General features: G+C 38.7%; 2 protein-coding genes and 1 pseudogene across 3 annotated transcripts; 1 reads left to right on the top strand and 2 right to left on the bottom strand.

Annotated features, from left to right (window-relative positions):
* The first annotated feature begins 584 nt into the window (after positions 1-584).
* On the top strand, positions 585-6982 carry LOC18428876 (spindle pole body-associated protein). The gene is made up of 3 exons (XM_011623103.3): positions 585-990; positions 3150-3291; positions 6799-6982. The coding sequence occupies exons 1-3, from the start codon at positions 656-658 to the stop codon at positions 6880-6882; spliced, it is 561 nt and encodes a 186-aa protein (XP_011621405.2). The 5' UTR covers positions 585-655; the 3' UTR covers positions 6883-6982.
* A 1729-nt stretch (positions 6983-8711) lies between these two features.
* Positions 8712-16441, bottom strand: LOC18428877 (uncharacterized). Of its 2 annotated transcripts, none has more exons than XM_020664106.2 (2): positions 15686-16441; positions 8712-9053 (listed from the first exon to the last, which is right to left on the bottom strand). In XM_020664106.2, exons 1-2 carry the CDS (start codon positions 16340-16342, stop codon positions 8760-8762), a joined length of 951 nt encoding a protein of 316 aa, XP_020519765.1. In that variant the 5' UTR covers positions 16343-16441; the 3' UTR covers positions 8712-8759. The 2 variants fall into 2 exon arrangements, with proteins under 2 accessions (XP_020519765.1, XP_088719396.1); XM_088863270.1 differs by lacking the exon at positions 8712-9053 and adding an exon at positions 9269-9443.
* A 1702-nt stretch (positions 16442-18143) lies between these two features.
* LOC148782723 (uncharacterized) lies at positions 18144-26478 on the bottom strand (annotated as a pseudogene).
* Positions 26479-27389: the final 911 nt, after the last annotated feature.

Here is a 27389-nt window from a genome sequence, read left to right as displayed (position 1 = left end):
GATGGCTGGTTTGTAATACATAGGAATATATTGGAGGCCACCATCGGCATACACGATACATCCCCATCATCTATTAAATCTACTAACTGCTCTTTTTCTTCCTTCATAATTTTCAGACTGTTTGGGTTAGAGCTCAATATAGATCCTATATGAGCCTTTAATTGTTGTAGTGAGCCGCCTCCTTTTATATTGTGGCTTTTAAGTTACCATCTTTATAAATTGTCTGTCTATCATACTCGTTACACTCAAAATAAACACCACAACAAACCAATAATCTAACTCCATTAGTGGCCATGAATGAATCTAGTGACCAGAATTAATATTATAAAGTCCACATAATTGGTATTTTTAATACCGGATAGTTTTTTTTTGGTTTAAATGCACAAAAACCACTTATTTGGTTTCGATTTACCGAACGGAGGTAACTTGAAAGAAAAAAAAAAACACCGAGGTTGACTTCAAAAAACAAAAAAGAAAAGAAAAGAGAGGGCCCAACGGGTGGTGCCGGCCGTAATTTGGAACAGACCCGTATCGCCCTGTATGTAATTTTCTTAAAAAAAAAAAAAGAAAAGTTGGGAATGGATAACTGAATAGGAGAGAGAAAGTGGAGGGACTCCAACGAAGAGAGAGAGATCATCCATACCATGCAATAAGAATGGGAGCTCCCTCTTCCATGCACTTCTCCATTTCCCTTCTAAGACACCCTCCTCCTTTCAATGTCTGCAACTCCTCCACCATTTTATGCAACGCTTTCTATTTTCCCAAAACTGCCGATCCAATTCCTCTGCTCCATTACTCTTGCTCATGCAAACCCATAATTCGTGCTCAGAGAAGCTTCATTCGATCCCATACTGTTGTTGCTCGAAGCAAGCGCAACAAATCCGTTGATTCGCGCTTCTTGGATGAGGATGGGGCGGTGAAAGATATGGATGCTTATCTCAATTATCTCTCTCTAGAATATGAATCTGTATGGGACACCAAGCCTGCTTGGTATGATTTCACTCTCTCTCTCTCTCCTAATTTACCTTTTAGGGTTACTCTTTTGTTCATGGTGCGTTTTTGGGCTGTTAGCCGTTGATATGCTTTACTGCATTCTATTTTTTCAACAGAGATGTGCTATATGTTCTTTGTATTTGAGTGTTTGGTTTCTGATATTTACTTTTCCCAAACCAACAAATTTGAATACCAGTTAGTAGAAAAAAAAATTAAAATTTTTTTTAAAAAACAAGAAGGAAAAGGAAGGACGATGAAGATGGAGGAGTTTGAAGATAAGAGAACAATATGATAGTCACCATGCCTTTCACTGGTTAGAAGTTCAGGGACAAAATAGGATTAATGGATAGTCCTCCCATGAAATTGTAAGCATAATTGAGGAATGCAACAAGGACCAGCTGCTGGTGTTGTTTTAATTTTATTTTCTCTGGTAGTGGGTTCATTATGCAGTTCCTGCCCTTAAGAGAGAGTAGTCAGGCACCCTTTCAAGTAACCTTTGATGAGGAGACAACTCACCAAAAACAGTACTAGGTAATTCATTTTATGTGACATCCTGGAATTCAAGTAGCATCAACCACTAGGGTACATTTCTCTTTAGGCAAAGAGCTCTCGTGTTTTCTATGATATGTTTTTTTTCTTTCAGGTGCACCAAATTGCTTAGGTGTATCAGGAGAGGACCACCCATGAAGCATTTTGTATCCATAAGGAACTTTTGAAGTTCATTTGATGGGTGCTCTTTCCTAGAATCTGGTCTAAGAACTTTTAAATGTCTTTGTGAAATGGGACTTTCTCCATCCTTTGATGCCAGGTCAAAGTCAGGGTATGAGAGAATGCTCACGAAAATAATGTATAACAAAGGATTTCTATACAACTTTATTCTAGGGTGAATTTGCCCGCTACATATAAGAGTTTAGGGAAATATAGTTATAGGCAAATAAGAAAAGAGACAGACATGCTACACACTCTTACATCTAAATGTAGAAGATAAACCTTTGGTTTGCATTTCAAGAACCTAGTATGTCTTCTGCCTATCTATCCTTAGAAGGCTCAATGAAATGGGAACTGTTGGACTTTCAATCAGCAAATTTGCATTCTATTCAAACATGAATCAGCAATAAACTCGGCAACCAGTTTTCGAATGGAACAAATTAAAGGAAAATCTCCACCACCCAATGCTCAAGGGGTCTTTGGGAATTCTGGAAGGCTGAGGTTTTTCGCTTCACTCATATATCTTTTTCATTGCTTCGTACTGACCCTTGCACCATCCAAGGAAGAAAGAGAAAAATGGGTAGCTGGCTTGACGGTTGTTGTGTTGACAATTGCAGTACCCCAGGATCGAATCCCACTTCTTGCCTATCTCTCCTCACCATCACCAGAAAAAAAAAAAAAAAAAAAGAGAAAAGGAATGAACAAACAAAAACGAACATCCATGGGCTTTGACAAAGGAGACCAGGCTTCTCGCTCCTGATTCTTCCTCCACCGTTAACCTCCTCCCATGCCATGCATCGCAGTTGACCTCGCAAACTTCCAGTGGCATTCTTCTCTATCGAAAATCCATACCTTACATGTGGTTCCCATCAATGGTATAAATTCTTCAACACCACTTCTTGAAACTTATGAAGCCCAAGTCTTGCACATCCCTTCTTTAAAGATATTGTGTGGTTTGTTGCTAGCACACCAATCTGACTTGAAAGCTGACTCATTGGAGCGTGGAAGTGTGTACATGTTGATTCTCATGGTTTTGTTGGTTTGCATGCTCCAGACAAAGGCTATAGAGAGAATAATTTAGCTCAACAGTTGCTCTTTTTGAAATTCCCAACTTGTTGCTAATTTGCAGTAAATTTTCAAATTTTTTTATATCTAATTTTTTAGGACACCCTCCATTGTTCTATCCGTGCTATATGGTATTAAACTATGAAGTAAATATTGCATATAGCTTCTTTTTGGTGATTGCATTGTTATTTTGTTGATGTTATCATGTTAGTGCTTTGCTATGCTGTTTATTTGGCTGATCCATATAGTTTTCTGGAGTACCTATCTAAATTGAGAGTGATTATGACTATGTTATTTGCACTGGTTCCTCGAATTCCGTCCTCCTTTATATTCAGATTTCTTACCACTCTTATCTGACATACATAGCTTCACAATCTTGAAAGGTGTCAACCATGGACCATATTGCTTACGGGGGCGGCTACAGTCACTGGTAGCTGGATAGTTGTTCACTCTGTGGTATTCACAATGTTTGTCCTCTTTGTGATATGCACATGGTGGTACATCTTTTTGTACTCTTATCCCAAGGTTTGACGGTTTCCCTTTCTACTAATCTTCCTTTAGTATCATGATTCATGTTTGCATGTCTATTATCTCTTTGTATCTGCTCATTTCTTATGAGATAGCAATTTCAATTATGATGCTTCTTCAAGGTTTGAATTTGCATGTATATTTACCAATATAGGTATATTTCGTAAAGTTCTTTAATCATTCCAGTTTGTTCATCATGCTGGCTGTTTGTTTAACATTTTAATCTAGACATAGGGTTATTCAATTAATGACTTTATTTTAGTGTTTCTGAACTTTTTAAATCATGGTTTTTGTGGACTCTTGGAATTAAACCTTGCACAAAGTCTAACTCTGTTTAAGTCAGCACTATCAAACAGAGAGTGATGCCTGAGAGCCTCTTAGGGGATGCAACCATCCACTCTTGCCACTAATCACTTCTCATTCTCATCCTCTTGGGTTCTCCATTTTTTCTTTATCTGATGTTTGCCCAAAGAAACCAGACTTCAGATATATCCTTTCCATGGCATGAGCTTGCTTTCAACCACTCTTATTTTCTCTCTCAGTTAAGAAACTTATGGACCACAGACCTTACAGATTCTTAAACTCAAAACTTATATTGAAATACATATGGTCTTTCTAATTTACACTTTTACCAGTCAAATTGGACGGTGGAAATGAATTGTTGCATGTGTACCCAAGCCATGTTCGAGAATGAGACCCTACAGCAGTGGGCATGTGTAAGAGCCCACGTCCTCCACATCACCTCCTCTCTTTTTATTCCTAGAGGCTTAAAGTATGGGCAAGTGTAGCCTAGGACCCCACCAACTCTTTGTTACTTAAATCTTGAAGATATTGCTCAGGGACTAGCCCATGTTTTAGTTGCGGCATCCATGTTTTGTCTAATATGTAAAATAAGTTAAAAGTATACCTCCTCCTCAAATATGGTAACCCAATATGCTTCCATTCTGGTACCTGTCTCATCCAATATCTTGAAAGCTATCCCGAAGGCTGAAAACTCTAAGAGCACGTTTGATAACTGGACCTTCCAGCTCGAAAAGTTGGAAGTTTTAGTTTACCATAGCACTTTTTTTTGTTAACGGTAAATGCCGCAGGAAACTAGCTTTGGAAGTTCTGGGTTCTCAAGAAACGAGAGCCTGCAGCTTCCATTCCCCCCCCATGGAAGATTGTTATTCTGTTTTTTTTTACCAAGATCATCTCTCACCTATATTTGCTTTCCCTGTCCTCTCTCTCTCTCTCTCTCTATAATTCCTTCGAACTCCCCCTCTCTAACATGCCCTCTCTCTCTAAATCCCCTCTAGCCATGTCATTCATCTCCCTTTCTCCTTTCTTTCTCTAAATGGGCCTTTCTCTCTCTAAATGTGCCCTTTCTCTGTCGAATACATTTCTCTCTCTTAACTCCTTTTTTTTTATACAAATCCTCCCTCACTCACCATGCCCTTTCTTTCTCCAAGTGCTCTCTGTCTGACCACACATTTTCTCTCTCGTAACTCCTTTCATTCTCTAACCATGCATTTCTTCTCTGTAACTCCTCTCTCTAATAGTTCTCTTTCTATCTATAACTCATCTCTCTCTCTCTCTCTAAGTCCTTTCCCTAACCATTCCCTTTCTCTCTCTCTAACTCATTTCTCCCTCGAACAGTGTCCTTTTCTTTTCATATGTTAATTGTTCTATTGAGTAAGCAGTGTAGTACAAGTTCTCAAAAAATAGGCTTCCTATAGTGTCCTTTCTTTCTCTAACAGTGCCCTTTGTCTCTCTATATGCCCTTTCTCTCTCTAAACATGTCTTTTCTCTCTCTAAATACTTTCTTAACTTTGCTCTCTCTCTCTCTCTCTCTCTCTCTCTCTCTCTCTCTCTCTCTCTCTCTCTCTCTCTCTCTCTCTCTCTCTCTCTCTCTCTCTGTGTATAAAGCCATGAAGCCTAATTAAGAAGCTTTGTTAGATCAATGGGAAGATTTTGTATTAAGGAGTGTAGTAGAAGTTCTTAAAAAATAGGCTTCCCATAGGCTCCTTTCTCTCTCTAACAGTGCCCTTTGTCTCTCTACATACCCTTTCTCTCTCTAAATACTCTATTAACTATGTTCTCTCTCTCTCTCTCTTTTTTTGTGTGTGTATGTGTGAAGCCGTGAAGCCGTGAAGCCTGATTAAGAAGCTTTGTTAGATCAATGGGAAGATTATGTATTTAAGAACTTTCAGACAAGTTATCAAACCAGCATTCTGTGACTTCCAGATATCAACAATTCTAGTTTCTAGGGAAATAGAACTTCCAGGTTCCAGGATGTTCGCAGCTTCCAGTTACGAAGCTTGCCCAAACAGATATCTTTTTTTAGGTTTCATGGATTGGTCTATTTCTGGCCACCACTTGTGTGAACAATAGTTCTAAGCCACATACACGAATATGAACCTTCAGTAATGTCAGCTATGTTCAAATGATGTGTTGTTGCCCAAAGGCATCCACATCATTACAGCCAAACCATAAAATATATGGGCTTTATGGTGGGTAACTAAAAATTTCATTCCATAACGCAATTTTCCTCATGTTAGCCTGGTAAAGAATATTAACTATTTACTATCAATTCAATTTCTATTCTGCTTTGTGCTGTATTACGTATTCAAATTATTACAGAAGTTCTCCAAGATGTAGACATTAATATGTAGAGATAACACTCCCAAGTGATGTAAGAGGTGATGTCCCATTATTCTCACGATAGTGCCAGACATTTCGGCCCAATTCATACAAACCAAATTCCCTAGTTAGATATGATTTATTGGGCTGTATCTTAGGCTCAATTTGATCCGTTCGCATGTTTTCTTTGACAATGATCCTGATTTGATGCAAGCTAAAGAAAGCATAGATCACAGCCACAATGTGAAGCTTGTACATCGATATTTAGCTTTGCTTACTGCACAATTTAATATACTCTGCAGATGCTCAATTAAGCAGGACACCAAATTAGTATAAGGCTAGACACCGGACAGTAGTACATGACCAAAAGAAAACAACTAGATAATGAGAAAGAATTGTATTTGGCTTTGCATATAATGCATAGTTGCTATGTTGATGAGCAGGATAATTGTAAATTGTATTGGCTTTGCATATAATGCATAGTTGCTATGTTGATGAGCAGGATAATTGTAAATCTACCTTCTGTATACTAAAAAATCCGGAACTCAAATTTGGAAAATTTCCCAGTAAAAATTAGACATCTTGTTTGCATCACATTTGCTGCATGTTGGTTAGTACTATTTGCACTTCTCCTAACATATGCTTGTAGCATGTGATTGAGAAAGGTGCACCGTGACTTTTAAGCTTTATTTTTCGTACACTATAATTTAGCTTCTCACACTCCAATGTTATTTATCAATATTCTTTACTTCATCTCTTGGAAATACAAGTCTTTTTTTCTTTTGAATAAGGATGTAGTCCTTCTTTAGTAACTGGTATAAAAAAAAGAAAGGATGTAGTCCTTGATGGAGCTGAGAAAAAGAGGCATTTTCATGTGCACAGGAATACAAAGAGATGATTGCTGAGAGACGGAAAAAAGTGAGTAGTGGCATGGAGGACACGTTTGGCGTTCGGAAAAGCCAATGATTAAGAGCTTGAATCAATATTAATAGAAAAAGTTGATTTGTATGAGATGATCCCATGCATTGTATCAATATCTATGGAATTTGAAGGTGATTTTGCTTCCTCTCTTTGCAGTCATTATATACGTTCGTTTACTCCATAATCCTCTCTTTTGGGCCAAAAGGGCAAAAGAATAAATACCAACAAATCACAAAAGTTTAGGCACACGTCAAAAACAGAAACCTACACGGATATCCCCCAATATCCATTATTGAAAGGACCCGGTTTCTATGCGGCTAAGCGCATATGGTTAGAAATGCGGGCCTCGTAATAAATCTATTTTTTAGATGGATTTTAAGATTTAATTTTTAAGGACATGTAATCTCTAATATGGAAATCATGAATATGAATAAATAAATAAAATTTTAAAACTAAAAATAATAATTTTAATGAGAAAACATTTGGACCGTTAGTTTTCATTGTTTTTAAATGGAACATCTACTTGCATCCATTTTTCAGATGGATGCTTTACACTTTCTGAACTACACATGTAGAAATGCAGTCCAGCCCTCATGAAACAATTTTCCTTTCTTAAAATTTCCCTCTGAAAATTTTGTTATTACGTTTCATACTGTTTTTTTTTTTTTTGACAATAGTACTTCACTTTTATTGATAATAATGGAAAGACAATATATAGCTCAAAACAAAACAAAAGAAATCAAAGAATTATCTCTTTTTTTTTTGGCCCCGAATTGCTTCTTCCTAAGCAAAACAAAAGTAATCAAAGAATTATCTTCTTTTTTTTTTTGTCCGGAATTGCTTCTACTTTAGACCTTAAAGTTCTGAACTTGAGTTTGGATCAACTTTAGGCTGAGGTTTTGGACTTGGGATCTCATTCGAGATATTTTTGTCATTTACATAGTTCGGACCTTGAAGGTGAAGTTGTCTGAAGCCTCAGACTAACTTTGGAGAGGGCCGTAGGAGCAATTTAGAAAAAAAGATTAGAAAGTAGAAAAAAAGGGATGTGAGTATAAATGAACTTTTGAGAGGGGTTTTTCAAATACAAGTAAACAGGGGAACATTAATATAAATTTCTCTAAAAAATATGATGCAAATCACCAATTTTGGTCTCACTCAGGCTTTGAACTCATACAGAGCTGTGGGATGAGTGATCACCATCGCATTCCTGTGCTAATGTTTCATATGGCATGGGATTATAGAAGAATGCTACCAACGTATTAGGCATGGCAAGCAACATATTTATCTTTATCTGATGTACTCAAATCAGTGAACATAAAACCTGTTCTAAACCCATTTGACTCGCAAAAGTCAACTTGGTTTGGCGCATGAACCAGTTGTACAAAATGGGCCGATTCAACCCGATTCAACTCAGTACTGGTGGGGTGGCCGGTTCGAGCCGACCAGTCAGACTTTTCTATACACTGATCAAGTACAAAAGCCACGCATTACCTCTCCTTACATGCATATCAAACATAGGCTCTATGCCCTAACGAAAAGTTCACAGCAAAAAGAAATTTTTTCTTAGCAGTAAGGGTGGAGTTTCTATGAGTCAGGGGCTCAAATGTACGCATGCCTCCCACTCTAAAATCCACCCTAAAGATGGATTTTGGGTCCAAACTTCTAGGGATTCATCATCTAAGGCTAAAGTGATCATGAAGATGCCAAAAAAAAAAACCAAAATTTTTTGAAAAATTAAAATGAGTTTTTTTGGGTTTTTTTTTCACCATCAATATAATATTTTGGTCCGGTGCGTTTTTATAACTTCCATCTTAAAGATGGACGTTCAAAATTCAGCAGGCTCTTGCATCTGCTGACTCACATAAGACCTTTCCTGCCAGCAAACCTAAGATATTTCTCATAAAAATTTTCGACAAAATCACTCAGTTCTTCGCTTGGACCCAGATTCTTACAGTTCTATCATTATCCAGGCCAGCAGAAGCGATCATATTCTCTGTTGGGTGACAAGAAACAGAAATTACAGTGTCAGTATGGCCTTCCAATTTTTGAACCATGTTTTTACCCTGGAGATCCCATATATACACACAACGATCCTCTGATCCACTCACTATATATTTGCCATTTGTCACCGAAAATGTTGAAGTTATGCAATACACTCGGTTGATGTGACCTGTGTATGTTTTCAGAAACTTTCCGGTAGAGTAGTTCCACAGCTTCTGCAAAGGTCAGGAAACAAAAACAATCAGAATGAATAGTTTAATGACCATAGCCACAGTAGAATATGGGTTCAAATTCAAGCTAGCTTACAACTAAAGCAAGATATTTTAGCTGAACACTTCACCAATGATGACTCTGATAAACTGATTTGTTCAAATACAACGAACTAAAGTTCAATATCTCTATTAGAATTAATAGAAAGTCAAATACTCACTTGTACCAGTTGTTTTATAGCTCTCTGGATTCGGTGACTCCCCCTCCCCTCAAAAATTCTACTTGCTTCCCGTTCATACTTCATTTTCAAATAGTGTGTTTCTTTACCCATGATTGTGGGTCAGTCCCTTTCTGGTTATATCCTCTGTCCAACTTGAGAAAACCCTTTCACTTTACTGCTAGAAAGTAGTATAACAAAGGTGAAATTTATTTTTTATTCTAGCTTCTAACATTTGCCAATAAGGAGAAAATGGAATTAAACGATGTACAATTTTAGACGCACTGGCTAAGTTCTCAGCTAGAGATTTCACAGCATTCATTGACCGCATTCATAGATCAGGATAATGAACCCTTCCCCGAAGAAACATTTGGCGCATAGAAAGGGCATGCCCACACCATCCCCTTTCCTCCAAAAACCCTATTCCAGGTTTTTACCAGTTCTTTGGACGGGGATAACCATTGCTGTGGGTGAGGGAGATGATGCTACTCTAGGTTTAGGTGATCCTTCCAAATCATAAGCCGGGTGCGTGAAATCATTGATTCTAAGTGCTAACTCTCAGTCAAGTCAATTTAAATTTGTCCGCAACCACTAGATTCTTTTGAGGGCTTGGCTTGGAGAAAGCTGCAGGTTTTTCAATGCAGACTCCTGGGCCCGGATGAAGGGATTCGAAAGACAGCATGAATCGGGAGAGGGGAAATTGGGCAGCTCGATTGATCGAGAAAGCTTGGACGGCCCCCAAGATTAGCAATTTATAAGATTCGAATGACTAATTGGCCGCTTTGGGAATCATGAATTATCACGTGCTGATGGTCAGTACAGAATGAAGCTCTACCCATCGAATCCAGCTTCCATTTCCCAGAATTTTTTCTTCTATGACTGGAAGTAGAACCAAGTTCGAGTTAGTTTGCTTCAAGCTTCTTGGATCAAGCTAGGTGCTCCAATTCGAACAATGAACTCATGTATCCCATAAGGTGGGGTTCTCAAATATATAAAGAATGCAAGCAATACTTGTTTCCGACTAGTTGTTTGCTTGCAACATGTGGTTGTTTAGTTACATTTAAAATCAAAGGCCCCCCTTTCGGGGACCAAATATTTGGAACAGCACCTACTTTGCCCTCTGCAATATTTCACAGGTACCTCCCCTTTTTGGGCCACTATTTCAATACAAGGCCAACAAAACTCCTAGGACCCTCTGCGTGAAAAAGGGCACAGCTTGGCCTTCGCCTTCTCCAACATCCATAGGCACCTCCCTTTTTGTAAATTTTACACAATCAAAATGCAGCTTATTATTGAGAAAAGGAATATATACAAGTAGAACCTGTTAAGTTCCCAGATCTAATCCATACAGTATTTCATATCCTTAGCAGGACTCATCTTTCCTTTCATTCCAATAACTGATGATCCACTTCTCATCTCTATGTTTAGGGTTAAGTCCAACCTTTGGGCCACAATGTTTGACTGAAATCAGACCTCCATCTCCCAATGATGTCCACTAAGCTAAAGGGTAATAGACTAATAGGAAACGGATAACCGCTCATGACTCACTCACTTTTGCCTCATAGCAAATAACCCCAGTGCAAAACTGGTCACCAAGCTCCAACAAGTCTACACAAGCAATGGTAAGTAATTGCTTTCTAGGCATTTGAAACACTTAAAATAGGGAAGCTACAACATAAAAAGCCTTTATACTTCCCAGAATTTTCTATGATCCAAGCTCCAAAGATTTATCCACATTCTGAAGGTTCCAAATTTAGTAGTGCACTAACTTCTACTGATTTGTAAAAGGACGTGAGCAAACAGTAACAAGGACTTAGCTTCGTAGCTCTTTTCAATCAACTTTGCAGCTAGTCACCAATATGTCCTTAGTTCTACAATACTAAAATGCTGCTACCGACTTTTTGCTCAGTAAAGAAGCAAACTTGTTAGGTACCATGATTTGCTCAAACCATCAGCTTTTCCTGGAACCAATAGACAAAATGTGTGTTGATGGGGACCAGTATTTATATGATTGAGAAACATTCTTTTGCATTTCTCATAACATGTGGCATTGCAAAACATGAATCTTCCTGCTTCATTAAACATTAGCTTATGACCAAATTATGGAAATTCCATCAGTTTTACTCAAGTTCAGTGTTCTGAAAGATTATTGAGTTGTCGTCTTTGCATTGCTCTAAATGGTAGGGTGTCAGAGGGGTTGTGCACATCTCAGTGTGGAGATTCGAACCAGGGATGTGAAAAGGTGTAGTCCCAAGTTCCACAGACAATGCCAAATGCCATGGGCAACATTGGTTTGATTTCTACTACCATTCACATTCAACAATTTATCATTATTGATAGAAAAACAAGTGCAGAAGGTTTTAGGCTCTGTTATGGTGTACTGTGGATAAAGAACTAAGAGTATACTATAAAAAAGTCCAAGTAATAATCACTTTTTATTTTATTTTTTTTGATGCTGCTAACTGTGCTATATTAAGAAAGAGAAGAGTACAAATAGACAGAAGGGGGGGTAGCGACCACCCACTAGACAGGGGCTCCAGCCAAAAAATAGGCTAACCACAGAGTAGCGGCCCAATACAAAAAATGAGGATGCAATAATCACTTTATTAATGTCATTTCTTCAAACATAGCAATTTAGCACCAAATTGATTTCCCAAATAGAACCATCAACTCTAACCAACCTTTACTTGTTTTGACTGATTTATCAAACCCATATAAAAGATATGACAAATCATGTGCATTCATCATAAGGAGAATTGAGGCTCAAACGGTTATCCGCGTTTTGATAAATGCGGGGATTATCGAGGTAAGGAGAATGTTTGAGAAAATTTTAAAGCATGCATAAAGAAGATTAATGTCGACAAGGCCACCCAAATCACCGGTCGTTACGTGCTCTAGGGATTATCCCCACGCACGCGAATGCCCGGAGTGGTTTTGTTAGGTGTGTTTTTGGTCACATACAAAGACTGGATGTGTTTTGATGCACGCTCAATAACGATATGTCAACCAAGCTTCATATGAGGCTCAGTGAAAATGAAATGCCCCATGTGATATAAAACATATAATATGATCAAGATCCATCATATGAGAGGCTTGATATGCCTAAAGGAATCTTGACTCGTCGACTGATGTAGTGCTAAGAGCTCCTCAACTAACATATTCAAAGTTGACTTAAAATGATGAAGCCATCTCATTTTGAGACAAGTTCTAGGACACATATACTACTAAGACTCTATGCACGCCTATCCACGTGATATATGGAGGAATATATATAACTTAATATTGGCATTCACATTAGTTATGCACGTGTGTTATAACATATGGATCATAATGATAGATCATGAAAACATTTCTATTTGAGACGAAACTCCGGAATGCAAATTATAAATGCCTCTCCACTGGATACTGGATGAGTTCTGGGTGAGATGTGATATGACTCTTTAAAAGATCCGCCATACGTTGAAATAATGTGGTTTTAACAGACAGAGCTTAAGGGCAGCCTCACCATACGTTGATATATTGAGGTGAATCCCTAAGATATACATGATAAGGCTTCATATGCCTTAAATTCCAGGGGTAATATGACTTGGACGATATTTAGACCTGGCTTAACCCATGTCCGTATCCACCGTCAGTTTGGATATGCCTCAACTGACACCCTGAAACTTGATGCCTTCGGGATTAAGCTGAGACTCTCACAGGAAACCATATTTAAGGCGTTGTGACCCTCTCCCTGAAGTTTCATATTAATTCGATGAGGGTTGGCCCATTATTCATATAGCTCAACAGTTGGAGCTTTAAAAGCCCCATGTCTTGTGTGTTCCAGACAAAATATCATGCGGCTACTGATGTTGGAATTTCACCCTTAATGCGAGGAATTTTCCATGAAATAGGGATCAGTGCATCCTCAGTCCAATATTTATCACCCTTGAAAGGTGTGGAAAATTCTATGCAAATGAAGAAAGCATATATCCAGTTGGATGGGCAAAAAGGTGAAATAATGAGTAATGAAGAAGGACATATCCTAATTTTTCTCACAAGACAGCTTGGTTGAATTGCAAGACCGCACGTTCAAACTTGAAAGAGGATGATTGACCGAACATGATAAGCATAGATTCAAATTTGCATATGGTTGAGATTGGGTTCAAAAGATATACCCGCAGATTCAAATTCGTGTGAAGCCTCGAGTTCAAATTCAAACCTACGTAGATCCGCTCTCCTAATCCAAAGTTCAGTCCACTAATTTAAATTCGTATAAAGGATAAGGACTGAAATGAGGATTCAGCGTGAAGGTTAAGAAAAGGATAAGCATCATCAAGAGATCGACAGAGATGAAAAGATAATATTTGGTGGTTATCAAAAGGATATTAAAGTTTATCACTTGGTGAAGATTCTAAAAGTCTAGCGAGCAGTCAAGAAAGGGGTTCGCATAGCTTTCTTTGCGATAGGCACTCCCTGCGAGGACATATCTCATCGCCATAGGTTGCCCAAACATTTATCACAGTGCTAAGATAAAGTGAGGAAAAAAAATAAAGAAAGAGATCGATTATGTGCTCTAAAATATCCACTGGAGGCCCGTTCTCTAAAAAGGAAGCAGACATAGGATTAAATCCCTGCTGTAGATCAGGTATACGGGTTGATATCCCATGTGATGTTATCTACTTTTATTTAATATGTTTGTATAGTTTTCTTATTAAAAACGAATGTATAGGTCTTGAGGTTAGGATCAAGGGTAACTGGCCCTATTTACTTTTGTTGTACTATTTGGTCAATGTAAATTGTAACAAGGGATTAAACGCCTAGAACTATTCCGTTCCTAGTATATGATATATGAAAAACCTGTGTTTCTATCATATGGAATACATGGGCGAATTTGGTCTTGAATATGATGTTATCTAGTAAAGAAATTAATTAGAGTCTATGCTCATTTTAATTATATATTTTTTAAAACATCCTCATCCCTTTTATGACATTCACATTTCGGAGCGTTCACATAGTAACCAAGCCAAAAGGAGTAATAAGATAAATTACATGGAAGCATATAATCTGCACAATGTATAGCAGCCCCACATTTTGAGCATCATAACTTTATGATCTCTCCACACAACCCATAAGCTGCCACTCATGCAAGAAATCCTCTAGCCTGCCAATATCACAGAGTCGAAAGGGTCCCATACCCAAGAAGGAGCCAAATCATATGCCACTGTAACTCACAAGTAATAGGGAAACCCCATATATCCCAATAGGACCAAAGAAAGAAAACAAAACCTCCTACCCAAGAAAGTAATGCAATAGCCCCATAAAACCAACAACAAACTAAAAGTGTCTTCAAATTAAAGAAACAATTTGATTCGATTTGCCATTAAAAATTTGCAACTAAGAGTGGAAGATAAATTACATCCTTCTAGAGTGATAAAAAAAAGCGAATGGGGCTTTCCCACCCAAGAAAGCAGAGTTCATTAGAGCCCAATAAAACCAATATACCAAGAAAAATAGCCCCAGAGATTCAAGCCCAAATGACTCATGCCAATCAGTGCTTAGGGTCTCTGCCAAGCTACTCAGACTAGGTTTGGTACTCAGGTAAAAGTTGGGGATATTTAAAAATAAAAAAGAAGAAAAAAATTCTTAAATTGTAAAATCAATATATAAATATTCCTTATGCAAGTGTGATGTTTTTTATAATGATTGGTGCGTGTTTCTTGTCATATAACCCATTTTTAAATTTTCCTCTGTTTTTGGATTTCTCTGAAATGTTTCTAGCACTAAATCATTTTTTTCTAAATTCATGTTTTATGCGTTTTTTATATCTTGTTCGGACTTTTTATGTTATGTTTAGTTTAGTTTCATTCTTTCTATTTTTACTTTATTTTTAGGGCTTTTTTTGGCCCTCTATATTACTTGGATGAGTCCACTGAGACTCAGCTGAGGTGCTCTGCTCAGGCAGGGCCCAGGTACCACCGACTTATAAAAAAAGTAAAGGATTTATACATTTAGAAGGAGCTCAATTGAACTCCATCATCCCAATTGAACTCCATCAATATTAGTCATAAAACCATTATCTCCAAGATTCAATAAAGTACAATGAACTCTACCATTATCAAAATATCAAAAAGAAGAAACACAACTATTATAGACTCAAGAAAGGACCCAATTACGTACCCATATTACTCACATAATCGGTATCATGCAAGTAAAAAACAGAGAAAATTCATAGATTCAAGACAACCCAATTTATCTCAAGAACCATCAGTTACATACCAATAAAGAAAGAATCCATTCACTGGATAAAAAAACTACCAAAAAAATAAGAACTCGCAGAAAAAGGGGTAAATACACAGAGAGACAAGGATATGGAATAATCAAACAGAGCAAAGGATGTGGAATAATCAAACAGAGCAAGAACTCAAGCATGAAACTCACAAGTGTATCATCAAGGGTAGCAACAAGTATGAACTTCCCATTGGGCGAGAACTTCACAAAGGAAACTGCTGGCCGCCCCACATCGATCAGTGTCTTGAGCCTCGCCCCAGTGGCTGCATCCCAAATCTGGCACGACCCATCATGGCCTCCCGACACGATCAGAGAACCGTCCCTATTGAAATGCGCCGATGTCACCGGCTCAAGGTGGGCTACCGAGATCACCCTCAAACACTTTCCAGTCTTAACCTCCCAGATCCTCAGAGTCTGATCGAACGAACCCGAAACAATTAGATTCGATTGGGAGTTAAAATTCACGCAGAATACAAAGTGAGAGTGTCCTCTGAGGGTTTTGAGGCACTCAGTCGAGAGAGCATCCCAAATGCGAAGGGTCCGGTCGTCGGAGGCAGAGCAAACGTAGCGGGAGTCGGAGGACCAGGCAAGGTCCGAGACGCCGTCAGAGTGGCCAAGAAGGGGGCGAGGGGGGGACGGAGGGTTGGAGAAGGGGAGGGAGTAAAGGAAGAGGGAGGCGTCGAGGGACGAGGACGCAAGGAAGCGGCCGTCGTTGGAGAATTTGACACAGGAGACGGCGCGGCTGTGCGGGGTGAGGGTGTGGGCTAGGCGGTAAGGGCTGTAGGGGGTTTGGGCAGCGCTCGACATTCTGGTTCTCCCTCCCTCGGAGATTTTCGTAAACTCTGAAAGAGAACCCTCTCTCTCTCTCTCTCTCTCTTAAAGAAGTGGATACAAAATATGCGATGCAAATCTCAATCTCAATTATATGGTAGGTTTATAGTTTGCTAACCCGGTAGATAGGAGTGCCTTTGGGGTATATAGCACTTAATAACTTTTGTTTTTGTGGTTAACTACTCTGTGTGGTTAACTACTCTTACTGCTTGATACATAACATCCAAATGGATTGTTATTATTTGAATAGTATTTAGATGTAATTTGAGAAATAAGTAATATTTAGATGCACATTGAAAAATCTATTGCTCTTATGGAATACGGTTTAATATAGAATCATCTATATTTCACTTTAAATTTGTTCTTATTAAATATTAGAGGAGAATTTGCTCTTATGTTGGTCTTACTAACTAGGGGAAGAGAATTTACTCTTTCTTACTAAATAATATTGCTCTTACTAAATATTGGAAGAGAATTTGCTTTTATATTGTTCTTACTAAATGTTGGAAGAGGCCAATATACAAGTAATTATCACTTCTTTATCTGTATCTAAACCCTAATCCCAAAAAATTCTTTTTTTTCTAAATGAATAATCATTATAATTTAAATAAAAATATAATTTATGTCTAGATCTAAATCTTAATTCCAAAAAAATATTTTTTTTTTAAAAAGATTTAGTAATCATTATAATTTAGCCGCCTAAAAAAAAAATCCATTTTTAAAAGATGTAGTAATTTATCTGCACGGCTCGCTTGGAGAGCAAGCTCAAAGAGAAGGGATGGTACAGAGAATGGATTCAAGCAAAATGATGAGATGAGAGAAATTGATACCATGATTTAAAAATGGCATTGAATCTGGGAGGCAATGGTTGAGAAAACAAGGAAGACGAAAAAAGGTAGATTCAAAGATAGGAAGAGGAAAATTGATACCATGATTTAAAAATGGCTTCGAAAACAAGAGCTCTAGAGAGGAAAGTGGTAGGTTGAGAGGGAAAATGGAGTTTGAGAAAGAGAAGATAATATAGGCAGTAGAGAGGGAAAATGTGCTAGATTACCGTCACATGTTTAAAAATTTCCTAGCAACTTGTAATAGATTTCACTATATTTAAGAAAATATTGTGCAATTTATTTTTATTTTTTTACTGATAAATGTAGCCAAGAAGTGAAAATGTGATATTTTCTAATAATCTATTTCACTGTAATATATTTTCAAGTACCCGGCCCCTTATACTCTTTTTTTATATTCTCGTGCTACAGTTTGTCCACGCCAATTTTGTTTCTAATGGGTTAAGTATACTACCTTTGTGCGATCCTGCAAGGTCTCTTATTTTGCATCTAAGAGGGTTTTTGAAATTGAAAAATACAAACCGCAAGCCGAGAATCAACTTTGCAAATTGATTTCTTTACAGGTAATCATTTCGTCCATTCTCTTTCTCTCTCTTACATTTTGAAAGAAAACTTACATTGGATATCATGTATCACAATGAGGATCATATTATTTTTGTACTCATTTAATTTGATGCATTCTCATGGTTAGAAGTTCATAAATATCATCAAAGTGGTCATCTGATAAAAGTTTACAAACTCGACGCCTTCGATAAGATAATAAGGTATTTAATCATTTAGGATAACATTAGCAACCAGTATTTAATCATTTAGGATAACATTAGCAACCAGTATTTAGGATATTTAATCATTTACAACCAGTATTACATAGGGAAAAAGAAAAAGAAAGATCTACAACACCACAAAATTTAGTAGTATAAAGTAAATAAATAACAACTTCTACAATGCTCTCAATTGACAGGTTAAAGGCCTGTGTGAATGTTTTCCCTTGGCATTGCCTGCTGATGACCAAAACAACTCATGGTCCTCTCCACCATCTCCTCTGCTATATCCCAATACTTCACTCTCCATTCCTTTTTGAGAGCCAAAACAACAAAAACTTCCCAAAGGCCAGTCAAATATACCAAAACCATGTGCTCCTCCCAGCTCCTCCTTGATAAATGCTGCAACTCTTCCCTGTTGATCCCCCACACAAGAGAGGATTCCCAGAAAAAACAAAAGGATCCAATGTCAGTGTGTCAAAATGAGGAGAGGATGGTATTTTCCCACTAAGCCTATTATAAGACACATTCATCCACCCTAGAGAGTCAATTTTGATGAGAGCATTAGGGATTTGCCCAGATAATTGGTTCTGGCTAAGGTCTAGGGATTCTAGATTAGTGAGGTTCTCTATACTCTCAGGAATTTGTCCAACCAAGTTATTTCGTGAAAGGTTAACATGTATAATTCTTGTAACTACCCCATCTGTTCAGGGATTGCACCATCAAGGTCATTATTGGATGGGTCCATTCCCGTGTGATATGAGTATACTTTAATCAAATTCAGACGCATTCCCTTTGTGGAGAACTCCATGTTTAGGTTCAAAAATACAAGATCAATCAAGTACCCTATAAGAAGTGTTGGTGTTTGTTTTATTAGAGTTTCAAAATTATTGAGCTTAGATGGAATGGTTCCCTCCAGTTTATTGTTTGATAAGTCCAAAAACTGGAGCCGGTGCAATCCGGTAATCTTAGTTGGGATACTTCCACTAAAATCATTTGATGTTAACAGGACGGCGCATAAGTCCGAGAGATTGCCCATAAATGGAGGGATAATCCTATTGAAGAAATTGTATCCCAAGTTCAAAAACTCCATACCGTTTAGCTCTTGGATAACTTTTGGGAATGACCAATTTAGATAATTGTTGTCCACATGAAGTGCTTTAAGTTTCTTTGCATTTCCAAGTTCAACAGGAACCCCTCCTATCAAATTGTTGTCTGCAAGGTTTAAAGCAATGAGGGAGGTGCAATTTCCTAAAGCTGAGGGTATGGTGCCACTGAAAAGTTTTTGTGATAAGTTTAGGCTCATTATGCCATTGTTTAATGACAAAGGGATTTCAATGTTATGAGGAGTGATTGAGATCGAACCATTAAAATTATTGTGGGATAGATAAAAAATTTCTATGTTATGAGAAGGTAATAGAACGTTTCCATGAAGCCTATTATTTGCAAGGTTGACACCTGAATGCATGTATGATATTGCAAGACTGAAAGAAAATGGAAGGGTGTTACGTTTCCAGGTTTAGTTTATTTTTCAATAAAGTATCGTGTTTAGCACGAGCAGCTGTTGTTTAGGTAGTATTGTTTACTTCTATTTAGGAATTTGTTGCTTAATGTTAGGAGTTGTGGTAGATGGTTTCTAATGGGGTCTCCATGATACGTGTAGTTAGTTATTGTAAGGGGTCACATTCCTATTATATAGGGATTGTGGGCAGAGAGGTGGTAGAGGGGTTAGTAGAGGGCTATAAATATCTTATTGTAATGTGGAGAAAGGGGATAATTATCAATATCTTGTGCCCAGCACTTCAGGAGGTTTAGTTTCCCTCGAAGAAACTACTAATTGTCTCTCTCGTAAATCTCTTCTTATACTCTATCTTGGGTAAAACGTTCCTCCCAAAATAGGTAAAAGTAAAAATAAAAGGGTGTCTTACGAGTTGAGATATCTAGCTCAGGATTTTGACGTAAACACTTTGAACGAACAACAACGTCAAACTTGCTCAGCAAGTAGAACCCATAATAATTTGGTATCAGAGCCAGGCATGGCGGATCAACACATTGAACGTTTGGAGTCCGAGATAGGGAGCTTGAAGGCAGAGCAGAAGCGAAGCTTTAAGGACATGATGGACTCCATGCAGCAGATGTTCGCCGCGATCAATGCTGGCCTTGATCAAGCAAGGAACAACCGCGAAAATGGTGAATCGTCCCATACAGGGAAGACGCATATGGGACCATTTTCGAATGGCAGCTCGGGGTCCGTTGGAACCTACCTTCTGCGAATGGTCAAATCGGACTTTCCCAAGTTCAATGGGGAAGAAGACCCCACTAGATGGGTATGTAGAGCCGACATGTTCTTCGAATTTCATCATACACCGGAAGAGGATCGAGTTCCTCTTGCGTCATTCAACTTAGAAGGTGATGCTCAGCTATGGTACCAGCTAATGAAGGAAGAGGGTGGGATTGCCTCTTGGGATGACTTCAAAAGTAGCGTCCATGCACGTTACGGCCCAACCCAATTCTAGGATTTTTTTGGTGATCTCACAAAGCTGCTGCAAACTGGGTCTGTATGAGAATATCAGACTCAATTTGAGATTCTGTTGATACGGACAGGACGATTAACACCATTACAACAAGTGGGGTGTTTCATAAGCGGGCTCAAAGAAAGCATTAAGATGGATATGCAGGCTTGTCAACCGGCAACTTTGACTGCGGCAATAGGACTCACCCACCTTTATGAGCATTGCCAACTGAACACCAAGAAGGCAATGCCTAACAAACCAAGGAAAACCGGCACCAACCAGTCTAGCTCGAGTGGGTCTTTTATGCCAATTAAAAGGTTGTCTCCGATAGAACTCAGCGAACGGCGTGCAAAGGGACTTTGCTTCAATTGCAATGAAGAGTTTAGCCCTAGCCATCGTTGCAAGAAGCTATTATTCATTGAAGGGAGCTGGCCAAACGAAGAAGAGGAAGCAGAGGCGTAGACAAACATGGCAGACGAAGTACTTGAAATCTTCTTCAACGCCATTTACGGGGCAAAAGCTCCACAGAACATGCATGTTCAAGGAAGTTTGGGCCAACAAAGGGTAACTTTTCTAATTGACTCTGGTTCTATGCATAATTTTTTGAATAATGCTATTGCACAGAAAATGGGCCTAAATCCTAGCAGTAACGGAAAGTTTGAAGTGGTTGTTACCAATGGTGAAAAGCTTTCTAGTTCTGGACGCTGCAAGGCTGTATGCATGATGCTGCAAGGAATCCCTCTAGTGGTGGATCTCTATCTGTAACGCGGTTCTCGGAGCGCAGTGGCTGAGCACGTTATGCCCAATCATATGGGATTTTTCCAAATTATGGATGGCATTTACTTTGAATAGGAAAGAAGTCTCATTACAAGGATTGAAATCAGTTGATAATAAGGTGGTACATATGGATGAGATTAGCAAGGACATCAAAAAAAGGGGAAAAGGAATCTTGTTGCAGATATATTCACTTTTTATGGAAGGCATGCCAGGTAATTCTACACCCGAATTTTCTCCTCAATTTTCTAATAGCCAACTTAGCAAGATGTTACTCTCGTTTGAGGACGTTTTCAAGTAACCACAAGGGCTACCCCCTAAGAGAGCACACAACCACCGAATCCCCTTGAAAGATGGAAGCAATCATGTTTCTATACGGTCCTACAGGTACCCATATTATCAGAAAGCTTAGATAGAAAAGATGGTGACCGAGCTATTGAAATCTGGGGTGATAAAACCTAGCAATAACCTCTATTCTTCACCGGTGCTGTTGGTAAAAAAAACATGACAACTCGTGGAGGATGTGCGTTGACTATAGGGCTATAAATCAGCAAACAGTAACGGACAAATTTCCCATACCCAATATTGACGAACTTCTGGATGAATTGCATGGGGCCTCCTTTTTCACAAAGCTTGATCTTTGGTCAGGGTACCACCAAATTCGCATGCAACCAGAAGATGTTAAGAAGACGTCATTTCGCACCCACCATGGCTGTTACGAATTTTTGGAAATGCCTTTCAGGTTAATGAACGCCCCTTCTACTTTTCAATCTTTGATGAACAATGTTTTCAAAAATTACCTACGAAAATTCATATTGGTGTTTTTTAACGACATTTTGATTTATAGCAAGAATTGGGAAGACCATTTGAAGCATATTGGTCTTGCACTATCTATTTTACGGGCTAACCAGTTATTTGTAAAAAAAGAAAAGTGAGCTTTTGGGCAACAGGAAGTGAAGTATTTGGGGCACCTCATCAGTCAAAATGTCGTGGCCGTGGATCCAGAAAAAATTATAGCCATGACCAACTAGCCCAAGCCCTCAACGTTAAAAGCTCTCCGTGGATTTCCGGGATTAATAGGATATTATCAAAAATTCATTCAAAATTACGGTAAAATTGCTGCCCCATTAACCAATATGTTAAAAAAAGATAGTTTCAAGTGGGAACCGCAGTTCGAGGGATCGCTCAAGCAGTTGAAAATGACAATGATGCTAGCCCCAGTGCTCACCCTGCCTGATTTTTCAAAAAAATTCATCGCTGAATGTGACGCTTCCGGAGCTGGGATCGGAGGGGTTGATGCAAGAGAAGCGACCCATAGCGTTCTATAGCCAAGCTTTACATGGTAGAAATTTGTTTTTATCCACTTATGAAAAAGAAATGTTGGCTTTGGTTCTTGCAGTACAGAAGTGGCGGCAATATTTACTTGGGCAACAGTTCATCTTAATGACCAATCACCAGAGCCTAAATTACCTATGGGAATAAAGGATCACCACACCAGCGCAGCAAAGGTGGTTAATGTAGCTCATGGGCTTTGATTTCGTAATTGAGTACAAGAAAGGGAAGGAAAACTTGGTGGTTGATGCGTTGTCTCAGGTGGAAGAAAGGGATGAAAACTTTGCATTATCTGTGCCGGTCCCACGTTGTCTCAAGCCAATTAAAAAAGAGGTGAAGGAAAATCCCAAAATGCAGGACTTAGTGACACGAGTGGAACAAGGAGAGGCGTTGGTCCATGGAGCTACAAAGAAGGAGTTTTATTCTTTAAAAGTATAATTTTCTTGCTGGTCGGATCTCCTTTAATCCCTACCATTACGGAAGAGTTCCATTCCAACACACACGAGGGGTTCCACAAAACTCTCCATCCAATAAAGTCCGTTTTTTACTAGAGTGGAATGAGAAGGGAAATCCGTGATCATATTTGACAATGTGATACATGCCAGCATCAGAAATGGGAAAACACGTCTCCTCCAACCACTCCCAATTTCCCAACAGGTATGGACTGATTTGTCCATGGACTTCATTGATGGCCTTCCGAACTCAAATGGTAAAACTACTATTTTCGTGGTTGTGGACCGCCTATCCAAAGCTGTCCATTTCATTCCAATCTCCCATCCCTGTACAGCAACATCGGTGGCTCAAATATTTTTTAATCATGTTTTTAAATTATATGGAATGCCTAAGTCCATTGTTTGTGATAGAGAGCCAGTGTTTACAAGTGTTTTTTGGAAAGAACTCTTTAACTTGCAGGGCACCGCTTTCAACTACTCATAAGCCTATCACCCCCAGAGCGATGGTCAGACGAAGGTGGTGCATCGTACAATTGAAATGTACTTCGGGTGCTTTTCAAGTGACAGGCCCAAGGAGTGGGCTTGTTGGATTGCGTGGGCTGAGTACTGCTATAATACCAGCCTGCACACTACCACAAAGAAGACTCCCTACGAGGTGGTCTATGGGCGTGCTCCACCCACGTTATTGTCTTACATTCCTGGTACAACTCGAGTGGAGTCAATTGATTGGGAACTTCAAGATCGGGACCAAGTTCGCAAGCAACTACGCGAACAGTTGCAACTGTCCCAGAACCGAATGAAGAAAGCCTACGATATTCACCGAACTGAGAAGAACTTCAATGTGGGGGATTTAGAGTATCTACGCCTTCAGCCCTATTGCCAAGTTTTGGTTGCCCTTCGAAGAAATCTCAAGCGCTCACCACGATACTATGGACTGTTTGAAGTGATCCAAAAGATAGCGTAGGTGGCCTACAAACTCTTGTTGCCCAATGGTTCAAAAATCCATCCCATGTTTCATGTGTCTTACCTAAAAGAGGAGGTTGGAACGACAACGGTGGTTCAAAAAGATTTGCCAATTGTTCAGGAAGGAGGAGACGGCATGGTACCTTAGTCGCAAGCAATTCTCGTCCGTCGCATTCGGAAGCATCAAGAGGAAGTCCTGGTGCACTGGACGGGTCTCACACCTTCTAAAGCCACGTGGGAGAATCTGAAGACGCTTAAGTTAAGGTTTCCTGAAAATACCCTTGAGGACAAGGGGGATTTTTAGAGGGAGGGAATGTTACGTTCCCAGGCTTAGTTTATTTTTCAATAAAGTCTCGTGCTAAGCACGCGCAGCTGTTGTTTAGGTAGTATTGTTTACTTGTATTTGGGAGTTTGTTGCTTAATGTTAGAAGTTGTGGTAGACGGTTCTAATGGGGTCTCCATGATACGTGAGGGCAGTTATTGTAATCGGTCACATTCCTATTATATAGGGATTGTGGGTAGAATAATTAGGGAGGTGGTAGAGGGTTAGTAGGGGGCTATAAATATCTCATTGTAATGGGGAGAAAGGGGATAATTATCAATATCTTGTGTCCAGCACTTCAAGAGGTTTAGTTTCCCTCAAAGAAACTACTAATCGTCTCTCTCGTAAATCTCTTCTTATACTCTATCTTGGGTAAAATGTTCCTCCCAAAATAGGTAAAAATACCAACAAATGGGTATCTCACGAGTTGAGAAATCTAGCCCAGGATTTTGACGTAAACACTTTGAATGAACAACAACGTCAAACTCGTTCAGCAAGTCGAGCCCATAACAAAGGGTTCCATAGAGATTGTTATTAGAGAGATCCAAAGTGGACAACCTTGGGAGTTTCCATAACCAGGAAAGAATGGTCCCACTCAGCTTATTATTCTGCAAAAATAACACTTGGATATTTTTCAGTTTAGATATGAAGTCTGGAATTTTTCCTTGTAAATTGCATGAAGCTAACCACAAATTCATTGGCCGAAAGGATGTTGGCTCCATATGATGTAAACTAACAGATAAACCACTAAAATAGAGACCGACTGTTCTGGGACTGGCATTGGCAAAAAGGGATGGAAGAGAAACTGTGCCTTTGAAGGAGTTGAAAGAGACCTCAAAAGTGTCTAGCTTTGAGAGGTTTCCAATGCATCTAGCATTTCTTCCACTCAATTTGTTCAGTCTCAGCTCTAATATTTCTAAAGAGAAGTGATCACATAAAGTCTCTGAAATTTGGCCTTCAAACTTATTTTGATACGAGTTTAAGAATTGCAATTTTCCTATATTAGAAAGAGACAAAGGTATGGTTCCCATTAAGCTATTATAGGAGAGATCTATGTAATCTAAGTTTGAGAGGTTGATAAGGTATGGAGGAATGCGTCCTTGAATGTTGTTGTTTGATAGAGATAGTTTCACCAGAGAGAAGTGAGGAAGATTTATGGAGAGGTCCCTGTTACCACCAGCATAAAGCCATTCTATCCAAGAAAGATGGGGTGTATAGCCGGTAAGACGAGAATTTGTAATATCTAAGGACAGTGAAGTGAGATTCACAAGTGATGAGGGATGGTGGAGGAAAAATAGTTGAAATCAAGGACTAATGCAGCAAGAGATGTGAGATTGAGAAGATTATTAATAGGAAATGAACCAGATATTCCACAGTAAGAAAGATTCAAGAATTCAAGTTTGGATAGAAATGTCAAGGGTTTGGCCCAATCATTTTGTTTTGCAGATGATGCAATGGAAAGGTCAACTCCATCTAGTATAAGGACCCTAAGATCATTTAGCCTTTCAAACCATGACAACTGATGACTATTAAGCAAACCAGAAGAGAAATAAGAATAAGGGTTATCATGAATTATCTTGTTGGTCGACACGTTCACTGAAATTGATGAACTCTCTGGAATGCGAGAAGAACAAGAGAGATCAAGGGTTTGCAAGGCCGATAAATTACTCAATTTGTTTGGAATTGCTCCTGAAAACTTGGCATTCCATAAATTTAGGTCTTTGAGGCCATGGAGATTCCCCAACTGCTCTGGTATCTTAGATTTGTGAAAATCATTCCAACTAAGATCAAGGTACTCCCATGTATCTGACGTCGGAGAAGATTAAAGGAGAGATGTTACCATTCAGGCTCCAAGAATCACTAGTAAGGGCGAGGATCTTCCCATTTGAGCTACGAAAAAGGTGTTGGGGATTAGGATTTCGAAGGTTTAGCATGGGGACATGGGTCGCATTGGATTTCCTGGCACACCCAATTCCTTTCCATGTACAACAATCTTCATTCCCTTGCCATGAAGATAGGCGACCATGATGATCTGTCAGCCCAGCTTTGAGGCTTAGTAAAGCCCTTCTTTCATTTGGAGTGCAAGCCCAACCACAGAGAAAGTGTGATATCAAGATTATAATTGAAGCTATAAGGTGTTGGATTTGCATGGTTTTTCAGGTCATGCACTAATCGTTAAGGCTTTCTTTTCGAGATATATAGCATTTAGATCTGTTTGGATTTCATTCTATATATACTTAGTTCAAATTGAAACAGGGTTTAGATTAGAGAACATTGACCACAACTAAGCAATGGCGTGATGTGCCCTTACAACACCAAGGGAAAACATCCTGCAACTATGGGTTAGAATGAAGTTTCACATGATATTTCTGTTAACCAACATTTATTTTATATGAGTCAACTGTTGAACAAGTGAAAATGTGAAAAGATGAAAAAGGAAAAAAATAATGTATGGATGGTTCCTCGTAGGATTATGTTCCTTGTGGGTTGTGCAACCAGAGTTTGAAAAGAATTAAAAAATGAATCAGAAACAATTATCAATTGCAATAAAAAAGGTAACAAAAGCATAGAAAACAATTGATGAAACAAGCTAACAATAGTGAATAATAAACAACAGACATGTATGAAGTCCTCGAAACAAATTCATAGAAAAGCTTATTATAATTGCCACTTAAAAGAGACCACCAACCTCCTAGGATGATAAAGTTACTTATCTTTATTGTTGTGGTCCTTTTCATGGGAGTTGAATTTTGGATTTATTATTCATTAGTTTGATGCCAACTTAATATAGAGTAGTTATATATCTTAGTATGGTCCTTTTCATAGGAGTTGAATTTTGCCTGGGTATTGATCAGTTTTGTTGACTCCCTCTGGTACTATAGTATTTTAGTTTTTTCCATAAAGAAGTTTCAAATATAGGGTTTGTATTGCGTTCCTCTACTATTGTTTGATGTGAATTTATTGGGATGAATTGAATGGAATTTCATGTGAAACAAGGAATGAATAAGGGTGGCCAGTTTTCATTTACGTTCCGAAATCCTATGGAGAAGAGCAACGTGCC

The sequence above is a fragment of the Amborella trichopoda genome, chromosome 3 (assembly GCF_054954075.1).
Source record: "Amborella trichopoda isolate Santa Cruz 75 chromosome 3, AtrichopodaSantaCruz75HAP2 v2.0, whole genome shotgun sequence".
NCBI classification, from domain to species: domain Eukaryota; kingdom Viridiplantae; phylum Streptophyta; class Magnoliopsida; order Amborellales; family Amborellaceae; genus Amborella; species Amborella trichopoda.
Note: the sequence above shows the minus strand (reverse complement) of the source record. Positions and strands in the feature narration are given on the sequence as shown.

Excerpts from the sequence above, each read along its gene's own strand:
- LOC18428876 (XM_011623103.3), top strand. The coding sequence starts at position 656 with ATGGGAGCTCCCTCTTCCATGCACTTCTCCATTTCCCTTCTAAGACAC. Across the intron at positions 991-3,149 it reads TGGGACACCAAGCCTGCTTG|GTGTCAACCATGGACCATAT; the intron begins GTATGATTTCAC and ends CAATCTTGAAAG. Across the intron at positions 3,292-6,798 it reads TTTTGTACTCTTATCCCAAG|GAATACAAAGAGATGATTGC; the intron begins GTTTGACGGTTT and ends TCATGTGCACAG.
- LOC18428877 (XM_020664106.2), bottom strand. The coding sequence starts at position 16,342 with ATGTCGAGCGCTGCCCAAACCCCCTACAGCCCTTACCGCCTAGCCCAC. Across the intron at positions 9,054-15,685 it reads CTACCCTTGATGATACACTT|AAGCTGTGGAACTACTCTAC; the intron begins GTGAGTTTCATG and ends TGACCTTTGCAG.